At 36.9% G+C, this 14,316-nt stretch overlaps 1 protein-coding gene across 7 annotated transcripts in view; it reads left to right on the top strand.

The window, feature by feature from the left end:
• Window positions 1–14,316, top strand: part of tjp1a (tight junction protein 1a) — a 140,542-nt gene that overhangs the window by 54,933 nt on the left and 71,293 nt on the right. For 4 of the 7 annotated variants that reach the window (XM_079809966.1, XM_079809965.1, XM_079809964.1 and 1 more), the window contains exon 1: window positions 4,247–4,745. The exons of 2 other annotated variants lie outside the window; for them this stretch is intronic. In XM_079809966.1, the coding sequence (XP_079666092.1) occupies window positions 4,719–4,745 (27 nt within the window). In that variant the 5' untranslated portion in view covers window positions 4,247–4,718. Of the gene's footprint in view, window positions 1–4,246; window positions 4,746–14,316 lie in introns of those variants that run through there. One more of the 7 variants, XM_079809961.1, reaches the window with a different exon arrangement.

The following is a 14,316-nucleotide window of genomic DNA, read 5'->3' as shown; positions in this document are numbered from 1 at the left end:
TTTGTTTCATGAATTTATGATGCTTGGGGTGTTAACAGCAAATTGTAAACTATCCGCCATTTCAACTGAAAGATGATGGCTGTGATATTAATGTTGTACTCTAGAGGAAGAAATAGGATGAGGAATCTTTTAAGCCTATTCTTTTTCTACCAGTTTCCCTCGATTTGAATGGAAATAAATGCTTATAGATCTAATTCTAGTTGTGATGCTTTGTCAGTAGCAATCCACACAACATCTCTTCTGGAAAAAAGTGCCTTGTAATTGTGTGGTTTGATGGGTGTTATATACAGTATAAAACTATATTATAAAGTATATTTGAATGCCTTTTGTAACTATTTATTAAGTTGTTTGGATTTGTGTGAGATTCTCAGAAGGTCCATCGCCTGACCTCCAGAGGGTTTTCATTAGCTGTGGAAACAGGGCACTTTAAAGCAAGAACTTCCAGAGTAAATACAGCCTCTAGAAACTAGATAAGGTCTATTTGGTTTTTAATTCAGCACAGATGAAGACAGACGGTGAAACTGGATCATTTTCTCCTCTATGGTCCCTCCCTCAGGTCTCTGAGGTTCACTATGTTTTCTACTCTAACACTCCCCCACCCCACACGCACATTAAATACACTAATAGTGTTACTCTCCAAACTACTCTCACCTATATATAGATCACCTAGAGCATGTTTTAATAAAAAAATGGAGTGAAGTCTTAAGAAAGCAAGCCAAGTGAAGAACAGATAAAAGAGAACACTGGATCATATCCATCTGTTGGCAGTTCCCGGTTGTTTTTGTTCGGAGAGGTGCAGCTCTGAACTCTTTTTTATGTTTATACTTCTCCATGGTTCTCACTCTACTGGACTCCTCCAGCTGACCTATGATTGTGAAGTTTTGCAGTTGCTGTAAATCAAAATTCCATACATTTCACCAACATCGTCAGGGCAACACACACAACACTAAAACAGTACAATATACATTATCTAAGCAATTAATATGTAATGAAACACCCCAATGTACAAGACTGATAAAATAATCAAATGAAGTGAATGGAAAATGTAACTATTTAAATAAAATGTGTATATTTTTCACTGTCGCTGTCAAAATTTTGGAAACATTACAAATGTGTAATGTTTTTGAAAGAAGTCTCTTAAATGCTCACCAAGGCTGCATTTATTTCATCATAAAAAATAGAGTAAAAACAGTAATATTGTGAATAATTACAATTTAAAAAGAACTGTTTTCTATTTTAAATGAATCTGAATTTTCAGCATCATTACTCCAGTCTTCCGTGTCACGTGATCCTTCAGAAATCAGTCTAATATATTGATTTGCTTCTTAAGAAACAGTTCTTATTATTATCAATGTTGAAAACAGTTTTTGCTGCTTAACATTTTTGTGGAAACAATAATACCATTCAAACATTTGTGGTAAGATTAAAAAGAGAGAGAATTAACTATTTTATTCATCAATGATGCATCAAATTGATAAAAAGTGACAGTGAAGACATTTATAATGTTACAAAAGATTTATATTTAATAAATGATTTAATGCATTTAATAAATGCTGTTCAGTGACCTTTCTATTCATCAAATAATCCTAAAAACACTGAAGACTGGAGTAATGATGCTGAAAATTCCAGATTTTCTGATCATTTATAAATGTATCACAATACAAAATAGTTATTTTAATAATTGTAATAATAATTCACAGTATTACTGTTTTAACTGTATTTTTGTATGTTATATGGTGATGCATTCATACATTTTTTATTTCAAAAACGATATTTTTTTACAGTAAAATGACATTAATTGTCATGTTAAATATATATTTTTTTCAGCTATAAAACATGTTTTTTACATGTTAAAACGATTTATTCTTTCAAATTATTAACAATTTATTTTTGTGATTATATTCCACATTGTAAAATATGGACATTCAGAGGAGCATTGGTGGGGCAGAGCATGTGATCTGCACTTTTCACTGTCCATTAACTACAGGCAGGCTACTGGGCTTTCCCTCTGACATGCCTCGTGCTGTTTGTGTGTGTGTGGTTTTCAAGGCCATGGAAGTGTTTTCCAAGTGCTTGCTCTTCCATGAGCACACCTGAGCTCTACGGCTGATGCGAAGCCTCAGGGTGCTCCGTGTCGAGGGTAACCATGCGCGACAATGCTGCCTTCAATCGTGTTTTTCTGTCACTAATTCTCTTTTTCTGCTCCATTCTCACAGAAACATTCACTCTTCAGTTCGAGCTATAGCAGTCCTCTTCATCTTGGGCTTACATTAAACTCATTTACTTGGGTTTTTGAAGACATGAAACAGACGTTCTGAGGTTTTCAGGAATCGGAGATTGATTTGCCTGTGCTAACAGACAGCATGCTGAATATCCTGATATCCTCGCTGATCGATGCGGATCGTAACATGCGATGGAGGAGGATTGAGCGATTGTCCTCGTTGGCAGTATTTATCATTCTATTTCTTTCTGTTGTTTATTCTGTGTTTCTTGGGTTCAGTGGTAGTAAGGATTCCTGGTAATAGGATGTGTTTGTGTTTCAGTTCATTTTCTGGTCTAGTCATTCATGGCTTTTCCCATGCATGCAGATTTTTCATCATCATCCCTTGTAACATTTAATTTCATTTAGCGCATGGTTATTCATAAAAGTGTCTCTCTATATATGTTTACATTTTATGTGGAGATGGCAGATGGAGTTGGAGTTTTGGATAATAAATGTTTAGGTTTTTTATATCTTTGTGGGCTGACATACTGTATTGGTCATTGAAAAGCTTTGTTTTCTTAAATGTTTTATAGCTCTTTCCTATCACTTCCTCTTTTTCCCTCTGATTCCTGAAGCCTATAGCTATGGGAGAATGTGACCTCTTACACCAAGTTATTTTGGGTTTAACCCTCTGGTCTGGTCTATGACAGGAATTTATCCAGCAGCATGACTAATCCAAAATATCCTTAGCCTCTCCCCTGGACCTGTCTGTCAATCGTCAAAGTATTTGAGGAATTACATCAACAAGCCCTGGCCTTGTGACCATTAGCCATTAGATATGGACTTTTAATAGAGAACATAGCGTTCAGTGTCTTGAGTGTAAGATTTGGTTTACTCAGTTTTGCTGTATCTTTACTATCTGAATGACGGTTACAAGAACTGGAGATTAGAGTTTGCTTCCTTTGTTACAGACACATTGCTTGTTGAATGTAAAAGAAACCATTTTTCTCTCGTTTGCTGAACCACAGGTAAACTGTAGGGATCTAAAGCATGAACACATTATCGCTGACAACTGAATGATTGATTATACTCTTAAGGAGTCAATGATATGTTGAGCTTTTGTGAGTTTTTTAAAAATCAGTTGCAAACATAAGCTGACGTTTTACAGTGAAAAGTACAGCCCATAATACTGATTTCAAAACAATACAAACAGCATTCTGAGGCCCTGTCCTGTGGGAGGGGACCCGGAAACCACAGGAAGCAGTGTGTATTGCAGCAATTATGTCCCGTTTGGTTTCCTGAGTGGTTTGTTATCAACAAAAAAACTCGATCTAAAGGTTAAACCACACACAATCTCAGAAGTCTATAAAAGTAAAGGAAAGTCTATGTTTTAGGAAGCGTAATTAGTATGCCTAACGATATTGGTTTAGAACAGTATTACTGATTGACTGAAAAACACTTAATTACTATAGGCCTTATATATATATATATATATATATATATATATATATATATATATATATATATATATATATATATATATATATATATATATATATATATATATATATATATATATATATATATATATATAGTTGTCAGTGATAATTTAAGTTCTATTCATTAGAAAAACTCATGACCCATATTTTGGAATCTTAGTTCAAAATAACTAACATCCGAAAAATGTATTGTTCTTTTTTATTTAACGTTTATTTTATTTCGTGTTAAAATACAGGAACCTGCTATTATTTCTCCTTAAAATTCGCATACCAAAAGAAAAGTACCGAGCAACAACTGTGAGCCGCTTTACCTTGCTTCCCTCTCTCCATCCCGTCCGCTCCCCGGTCAAAACGAAAAGATCAGGCACGGGGGCGTCCCTTTAATTTCTATTTTTGGCTCTATCGTTTGATGTAAAATAATGATACATTTATCACATAACTGGCAAAATTAACGCATTAAACCGCTGCATACACATATAGAGTTAAAACTACATATCTTGGATTGTGGCTCACCCTGTTTCGGTTTCCACCCCACCACCCCCGCAGAACAGCAATGGACCATCCCAGTCAGACATGTCATTGTTGCTGGGAGAGGAGAGAAGCGAGGATCGAGCTCATCTGTTTGAAACTTCTACCGCTGTGGGACGTTTCGTATTTCGCATATCGATATTATTAAACTCTGTGGCGCGGTCGACTGTAGAACAGCAAGGTTTTCTTGTTTAATTTGGTGTTTTTTCACTTTATTTGAAAGAGAAAGAGCCCATTAGCAGAGTGTTCGCGTAGCTTCGGAAGTTTGTGCATGTGTACGCACGATTATAGATGATGAACTTTGGACTGCTGGATTTCTGTTGTGTTGACATGTCTTTTGGCGGTCAGAAGAAATAAACCCGCTTTGCCCGGCGCTGTTGCGGCTGCTGGGCAGGACGAAGGAGGAATATTTTTTGGGGGTGTACTTTGGGTTTAGTGATATTTAACAACAGTCAACTTGCTACGCCGGGAGCCAACAAGATATCAAAATGTCTGCTAAAGCTGCCATAAATAAGGTAGGAATTGCACTTTTCGAAACAATTTGACGGTATACGAGTCCTGACCCATTTAATGAGCAATACACGTAGGAAAAGACGCATTGTGCACACGAATGTATCCTGTTTTCCTTATAATCCACGTGAAAGTCAGAATCTTAAAGGGATAGTTCACCGAAAATTCTGTCATCGTTTACTAACCCTCATGTTGTTTCAAACATGTAAGTTACGCCTTTCTGTCTGAAGTGTAACTCCTAGGGCACTATTCACTTTCAGTATATGGAGAAAAAAAGATGCACTGTAAGTGAACGGTGACTGAAACTATCATTCTGACTAACAGCTCAATTTGTGTAGCACGCAAAAAAAGTCGGAAAATTTTGAGTGAATTGTTTCTTTAAGATTCCTGGACAGCTAAAACGCGTTCAAAGTGAATATTGACGGATGGAAGAGTTTTGCTATTCGCTAGGTACCTGTTGATTTTAAATGGCTTTCTGCCAGTACTTGTGTCGAAGTGGTGTGACATATTTGCACTTTCATTACAGTAGCCTAGCCTACCTGTTTTTCTTTTTCTTTCGTATTACTGGATATTGTAGACCAACTTTCTCGGGATAGTCGATAATGCGCACACAGGGAAATAAAACTACGCAGATAGCCTACTTTCTGTTTGTTTCCTGAATATTGTGGGCAGGATTTTGCTGGTGGTTCTGTATCTGCGGAGAAGTCGTTTTTGCGTGGGGTGAGCGTGTAAAGTGGCTCGCGAAATACAATGCCCCACACATTATGTTTGCGTTTGTGTTTATGCTGCTCTTGAGTGGGCTTCCTCTTCCACTGTACTGTGCGAGAAGCTTATGAAAACAGGAATGTGTACTGCACATTTACTCATTCAGGTTTGGTGAGTTTCTCTTGATGAGGTGAAATGGTTTCGTGATGATGTAATGCAATGGTGTGTATTGACATTATATCCAGGAAACATTTCGCACTAAGCACATTTCAAATGTAGTAGGATTTATTTGATCACAAATACAGTAAAATCAGCAATCTTATGAAATATTATTCAGTTCATACAACCTTTGATGAGAAAGTTTAAAAGCACAGCATTCATTTGAAATATAAATATTTAGTAACATTGTGAATGTCTTTACTGCCACTTTTGATCAGTTTATTGCATTCTTGCTTAATTTATTTTAAATAAATACGAGTTCACTTTTGAATGGTAATGTTTAATATATTTAAGCTTCTGTAATATTGTACTACAATAGTAGTCATTATTTATGGTAGGAAGTCCTTAGTTTGTTATTGGTATTTTTAATCATCAGATCAGTTAATATTACTGTTTATCCCTAAATAAACCTACAAGAAAAGCTGTGCTTGAGAAGACATGGCTAGATTGTTCCAGGTGGAAATATTTAACTTGTCTATTTGAGGTGTGGATCTGTCTGGATGACCTTGTTTTTGTGTCCTAAAGATTTGCTCGATCTCCCCGGGGTCCTTGTTTCCTCTGTAAGACATTGTCTTGTCTCTGTATCTGCTGCTGTTTGTTTTGTCTTTTAGTTTCTTTTAGTCTGTCTTTCTTGTAAATTCAACGACTTCATGGGGATAATTACATTACATAATTACCCTAACATTTTTATTAGGTATTTTGGAGAAGTATAAAAGGACTATACTAATTTGGGATTATTTGTTATTTATTTGAATGGTTCCAGAACAGGCCAGATGTCACAATGAGTGACCTGTGGCTCAAGCTTTAAGACGGCTTTCAGAGACAAAAGTCCTTTATGTGTCTTCAACGACACCACATGCATTGCATGGCTACTGCTCACCATGGTCCTCTTTAAGGGCTTCTTTAGGACTTTTAGTTTTGATAGGGAGTTTTTTTGTTTTTGTTTTTTTGAGTATGCATTTGTTTTAACTAGGCCTGTCATGATAACTAATTGTTTGTTCGCGGAAATAATTAAGATTTAAACGATATTACTGTAATTTTAAAACAATTTTATGCCACTGAATATATATATAATCATAATATAACAGCATAATAATGCAAGTAGGCCTATACACTTTCAAATGACAACAGACTTTTAATTCTTAAGAATATTTAGATACTGGAATTGAAGTGTCAAAAAATAAATATCCTAAATAAATAAAACAAAATACTTGAATAAATAAAACTTTGCTAACAAAAAGTGAAACGTAACAAGTAGGCCTAAAGTAACAAGTAGGCCTACAAACACTTGCAAATGTATGTACATGGTTACATTCTTATATGGAGATTTTTCCAGGACCTTCTTTTCTCTGTAAAGTAAGCATGCACACTACTGCTGAAAAACTCAAACCCTACCTGGCAGTCAGATGTCCATATGAACAAAGGCACAGATGCCTCAACAGGCCATATCTGCTGCTAAATCTATTTTTCTTGAGGTGTGTTTTTAAAAGTTTTGTTTATAACGCAGCTTCATGCACGATGTGCTGCAAAAGAAGTGAACGCAACGGTCAAACACATCCATATAGCAAATGATGTGTTTACATAGCAAAACAATAGAAAATAAACAGAGCAATTTCAATAGGGTCCTCGCACCGATGGTGCTCAGGCCCTAAAAACCGCGAAGTGGAATGCAAAATACGAGTTCTCTGTGAAAATGAACTAGATACTCGCGACTCCCGCGTCCCGTGTGAAACGGCCTTACCGCTAGCTGTGAGTGTGCACCACTTCACGCGGTCTCGTTTATATTTGCACTGGAACAGTGGATTGCCACTTTGAAACTCTTCCAAACTGTCTATCCACTATAACACCTGTAGATGTCCACTCTGTGTATGAAGGATCTGCCTGAGCCCCGCTTTTGCTTCTGACATGGAGAGCAGATAATATTACAGAGGCAGCACAATCGGCAAAATGTTGGTGACATTAATTTTTATGTAAACATAATGGGCAATATATCACGTCACCAAAACTTGTCGAGGTCCATATATTGTGCGATAAGTCGATAATATCGATTGTTGTGACAGGCCTAGTTTTAACATTTCTGTGAGAACTCATGGAAGATTTTTACTGAGATTCTAAATAAAATATAATGTCGTCATTTATTTTTTACATGTTTAACAGCAGAATTCAAAATCTTTTTGAATCATCATTACATTTGTATCGCCGGGTCACCATTTGGTACTGATTTTGTTTGTTTGTTTTTGGGTAGAACACTTCTTGTTAAACTGGACTGTCTCACTCTCACACACTCTCTGACAGTATCAGACTTTCTCGATTGACACCATGCCATGCCATATTTGTTCTTGAGTAAATAAACAATCTATACTTCAGGGAAAATATTAATTTGATCTAGAAGCAACTAATCTAGTGTCCCATTTGCATGAAAATGAAGGCATTTCAAATGGAACACTGCATACAGCCTCGATCACCTGTCTGTCTGTCTGTCTGTCTGTCTGTCTGTCTGTCTGTCTGTCTGTCGTATGCACAAAAATACAAGAGAAAATGATTTGTATTAATACTATAAATAGGCCCCTCAAGCTTGTATTCATAGTCAAAGTAGAGAGAGGGAGAGAGAAAGCTCTTGTCCTCCGTTTCTGTTCTGGAGAGGTTATGTTAATTACTGCTGGAGCCTCTGACCCTCTTTGAGAGCTTGCAGAATGGGCTTTTTAATCATCAGAGGACAACCATATCTCCACTTTAATGCTGTACCATACATATTAGAAAAGAGGAGGCATGCCGTTTCAATTTCCTCTGCTGGAGAGGGCATGTTTGTTTTTTTGTCAATATCTCTAGTTTTTTGCCTCTTGCAAAATTCAGAAGATAAAACTGTAAACGTAGAAATATGGCAGTGAAATGTGCTGTTTACCGAGTCCTGTTTGCCTCTCAGAGCCAATCAGACTCAAGTGTGCCTGTGTTGTTGGAAAGCTTGAGCGGTTCCCATGGTGAGGATCAGCACTGGGCTCCTGGTGCAGCTCCACCACAGGGCCTATACCTTGATGTGCGACAGTGTTGTATTACTGCATGTTTGCTGCCTCGCATCTCTTATTCTACTGTTACCACTATGATAGATGTTTTATGATGTGTGAGAGTGATGTATATATGTTTAGAAGTATAAATAAAGTGGAAGCCCAATTTGGAGTGTCATTTCCACATTTCTTAGTTTAATGCTCAGCTAATGAGGACTTAATTAGGCTGGACCCTAGTGTCACCCACTGTTAGCCCACCCCCCTCAGTCCTCCCCACTGGGCTTTCAGTGCTCTGGAACTGTCTGAGGCAGCCTGTACACGGCTTAGATCTTCACTGCATGTGACAGTGTGTATGTGTGATTCTCTGCATGTGCCATCTCTTCCATTTCTGTATAGTAGCCAGTAAGTTTGCAGCATTTTAAGAGTGGTCCAGTACACAGCGGGGCAGCTGTAACAGAACATACTAATTTTAGGCATCATGATCACTCAGCTGCGAAATTCATTTAAACACAAATGTGTGTGTGTAGTGTGGAAATTATCAACACTAACAAAAAAGCTCATGTTTTCTGTTAGTTTAAGCACAAAACAAACCTTTACTGTTTAAATAATTTAAATCAAATTAACTGAATCGTGGGCTATCTTTAGCCTAGATAAAGTGCAGCCAAACTGAACACCTTTCGGGGACTTTGTCATTTGTTAAAATGGTATAAACGAAGTAATTTGTTTGTTAGGGTTAGGATGTGGGTTGAGGCTAGGTTATAGCATTTATATAGCAAACAGTAGAAATCTATGTAATGTCCCCACCTTGACCACTTTTTAAACATGTGTGACTTCTTCATACTTCATCACTTGAGGACATCAAATGAATGAACATGCAATGAGTGGAAAAATAGGATTCAATTGGCACAGCCCTAGTGTGTATGTGGTGTGTGTTGCTTGAGTTTATTGATTGGTTTATCTCTTAATTACTCTGTAATGAAAACTGTTAATTGGGCTTGACTTAAAATTATTTTTTAAAAATGCTTGTTTAAAAGTAAACTTCAGCTGCTCATTTCTAAAAATTGGATCCTTCAGTAGGATTTGCAGAGCTGTAGTCAGAAAGAGTGCAAGGTTTGGTAGATCCTCCCATATTTTATTTTTAATTTTAATTCTTCTGGTGTTTATGAGTAATGGTATTTATTCTACTTCCTCCACATTATCTCATCATGATTAGACTGGTTTCTGAACACTGTGTTGTTTGTGTGTAAATGTGGCCTGGCATTTTATAATGTATTCATCTGTCTGACATCAGTACGTTGTGGTTGCATGGAACAAGATGTTTTTTGTTTAGTGTTAATAAATGGTCTGTTTTCCACTGGGGAGAAAGTTTTGTGAAATGTATTTATCTCTAATGATATGATATGACCCCTTTAACTCTTTTCTTGTATATATTCATACTAGGGCTGTCACGATTCCTCAATTAAATTTGTGTACTCGATTTAAAAAAATCCTTGATTGTAAACGGCAAAATACCGGAAGTGGCACATTCCAAGAATGAGAATCCATTTTCTAAGGATGCGCAATGTGCTAAAACCATTTAAAAGCCATACTAATGCATAGTGCTATTGTGAATTCACAAAAGCCACTAGAAAAAAAAACTGAATTTATTAAAATGACCCCGTTCAAAAGTTTATGAACCATTGATTTTTAATACTGTGTGTAGTTCCCTGGATGATCCATGGCGGTTTTTTTTTATAGTAATAAAATAAAAAAATTTAGTTCAGTTAGAGAACAGACACTACAAATAAAAAACTGAGCCGAACGAGAGTCGCAGCACAGACCAGCAGCAGGAGTCTGATTTAATGTATCACCAAAGAGCAAGGAGCTGACAAGATGATCGTGGAAGATTTGGTTTCAAAGTGAAATGTAAAAGCGCCTATTTAAGTGAGTCTGTCATTGTACTGTTTTGTTGTTGTGTTTTTCATTAAGAATAATAGGCTAATGAACCCACCAATCAAGCAACCCACCCCCAAACTGGTGCTAATTCTAAACCGAAAGTAAAATGTGCTCGGCCGCACTGTCATTCATTCACGGCCACAGTGCGCATTTTCCCTCACTGTCACATCCTTAACGGGTAAAAAGGCTAATACATTTTGTTTCTATTATTCTATTTTCCACAATGTCAAACCAACGCAGCATAACCCAAAATACATTTACATTTATGCATTTGGCAGACGCTTTTATCCAAAGCGACTTTCATTGCATTCAAGGTACACATTTTTACATTTAGTCAGTTCTTGCTTTCCCTGGGAATCGAACCCATGACCTTGGTGTTGCTAGCGCCATGCTCTACTGTTTGAGAAACAGGAAAAAAATACAAGCTCAGGCATGCGCTTCTGTCCATACAAGCTCATGCAGTTGTGCGCTCTAGACATAGAATACTCCAGTTGCAGGGAACACTTTAGTAGGCTAAGTAGAAGCAAATATATTTATTAAGTATAATGAGGTTGGGTTCCTTTAACGGTCCATCCTATTAAAAACGGTTAGGCTATATAAGATAATTGTAAAAAAGTGTATTGTATTTTGCCAGATTTTATAGTGTAAACATACTCGAGCGCGAATTAGAATTAGGATGCCAGGTGTACGAAAAGAAAGAAGAAAACCCTAAATTTTTAATTGAATACCAACCCACCGAACGAATATTCGAATATTCGTGTCCAGCCCTAGTGGAATGCGTCTCAAACTCCATCTCTGCATATGTTGTGAGTTTGGGTTGCTTATAACATTCATCTGGGAATGCAATGTGAAGTATTTAATCAGAGTTGTACGGTATTTCATTTATAAGGTTAATTTGTAAACCTACCCCAACACAGGATAATACATCAATATGTTTCTAAATATGCGAACTGTCCATCGCGATTTCAAAATAAATTTTTAAACCCTCGCTCACTGAGTTTGCGTTTTTTGATGTCCACATGTTTTCGTTCAAGAAAATACAGTGGCTGTAGCATTTCTATCGTAAAGAAGTGGCCAAATATTAAAAATTAAGTCAACATTTGAATTAAATGGCGTTTGGCCAATTTTATTTTAATGATCAGATTAATCGTCAAAATAGGTACTAGATTGGTACTAGATTACCAAGATAAACGTTAGTGACATCCCTAATTCGTACAGATATTGCTGTTTTTCACAGAGATTTTCCATCACGTCTATCAGTGCTACTTGATATACCACCAATGGCTGAGAGAATGGGGCACATACAAAAAATCAGCTTTAATCTGAATCACATGTCGGGTCTTAGTGAGCCTTCTTCTCTCAACCATGATAATACAGAGCCCTACAGGAGATTGTGGGCTACAATGACCCAGACGCTCACTCAGCACACCAAATTCCTTCACGTTACCACAACTTGAACTGGCTGAATATATTTTTTTACAGGTGCTGCCCATGTCTTGCTCTGTGTCTTCTGAGCAGATCCATAGAGTAAGTCGCATTGATAAGGTGGATAGTTTCAGTGATATTGCCCCCTGTATAATTGTTGTTTAAGCGATGGCTAAATGCAGACTGAGCTTGAAGAGATTACAGACCTCACAGCATTTATTTACCTCTGAGACTGAGATGGCTGTATTTATTTGATAATAGTCTGTTATTATTGTATCGTGTGTGGATAATGATAGTGATCGCTGCTAGATATGGTGTGTTTGTGGGAATGGAGTGTGTGAGAGTTTTGGGATAATGATGGTTTTCTTTTGGAGGTTTGGTTTGTGTGTGTGAGTCAGTGGATTAGTGGTGTTGTGGTTTGTATGTGAGTGCAAGGCCCTGAAAGGGAACGATCACTCTTTTGAAGATACTGTACCTGACATGCGCACTTCCACACAAAGTTGTAAAGCTCTCTTGGTAAACTCTGTTTGTGTTTTTAGTGGGCGGTTTTTCTTGGCTCCTCATTGTCTGTTGGCAGTCCAGATTTCCATTAGGCCTGACATCTCAGACCTAGGTCCACTGATCTCAGCTTTGCTGTGTCCAAGGCACAAAGCAGTTTAGCTGAGAGTCTGTGTTTATGGAGCTGGGAAACTCTAGAAGGCTGTTTTGAAGATAACGCTTGAGCAATTTCCTCTACTTTTGCTGTGCCCCATAAGCTTTAAGCAGTGGTGCTAGAGTATTGCAGATACAGTATTTTAGATTTTCTTACGTATTTCAGCATAAACAGTATTTTCTTGGAAAAAATAGTAAGTTCTACAACTCTTTTTCGGCTTGTTTCAAACACTGAAATCAGGCATTACCTTTCCCTATTATCTTTCTTTCTTCATTGATGCTGCATTGTGTTTAAGATTCCATAAGTTTCCATTGATTTGTGAGCTGAACGATCAGGTAACTTACAGAACCTTCCCAAAATTAAATGCTTAAAAACTAAGTGTAAATCATGTTTAGGCAATTTACCAATAGTTTTAAGAACAAAATTTAAGTAATTATTTCTTATTTAGGCCACTCTGAACTGGTTTTCATTTAAGTTATAATTTAAAATAATGAATAAAATGAATTAATATGTGAACTCCATAAATACCTAATGATATAAATAATTTATAATTATAAATAAATTCTATGTATTTCAGACAGAGAGAAATAATTGCATATGACACATCGGGCATTCCATTGCAGACTTAGTTGATTATAATGAGTTATCTAGTTTCATGCAATCTAGTTTTGTTTTGCTTCAGTCTAGACAGACTGAGTTTTTTGTTGAGACAAACTTCACAAACATTTTGTGTAAAGGAAATTATTCCACCCCTGGTCTCAGATGTTTGCAGTTCTTGGTTCAAGATCATCAGTTCCAAGGGGCAACCCTCAATTTTCTTGCATGCTATTTTTGTCACAATGTTAATTAAAAAAGGTAAAGTGTACACATCATTGCCTTTTAGTAAAATACAATACCATGTACATTTTTCAGGATTTTATTTGAACAGCATTTATTTGAAATATAATTCTTTATACATTTATTTTATTGTCATTTTTATTTGTCAGTTGAATGCATCATTGCTGAATAAAAAAAAATATTAGTTTGAAGGAGAATTTCTTTTACTGTCCCCAAACTTTTGAATGGTAGTGCATGTAAGGGATAATGTACTGTCAGCTGGTCATTATCTCAAAGTAAACCCAGAAAGCATGATCGGGATTCCAACCCAAATCTAGGAAAAGGTTAGCATTTCACTAGGGCTGTAATCTCCCAGTCGATTAGTCGATTATTGGTCGATACGTTCTGGCTCGACCAAAATTCTGATTGGTCGATTTTTTGCCGCGTTCATTTAATCAGTTTTGTCGCGCCGCGTTCATTTCGTCAGGTGGAAAGCACTAATTGCTAATGGGGGTGTTTTGAGAGCACCCCTGTTTCACAGGTAACAGTCTGCCTTCAGAACACCCCCATTGTTTTCACTTCTTTTGGATTAGCCCAACCCACTGGCGAAGAGAAGTCTCACTGGTCCTTTGTGTTTCATTCCCCGCTGGCTCAAACGTACACTCAAAGTGGTAAACTTGAGGAACGCCCATCAACATACACATGAGGGGAAGCGTCACAACACCGCGCTATTAGTGGATCTGTACTGTCAGTTTTGCCGCGTTCATTTCATCAGTTTTGCCGAGCCACGTTAATTTCATTAGTTTTGCCGCGCCGCGTTCA

This window comes from Gobio gobio (genome assembly GCF_949357685.1).
Source record: "Gobio gobio genome assembly, chromosome: 2".
Taxonomy (NCBI): domain Eukaryota; kingdom Metazoa; phylum Chordata; class Actinopteri; order Cypriniformes; family Gobionidae; genus Gobio; species Gobio gobio.
Note: the sequence above shows the minus strand (reverse complement) of the source record. Positions and strands in the feature narration are given on the sequence as shown.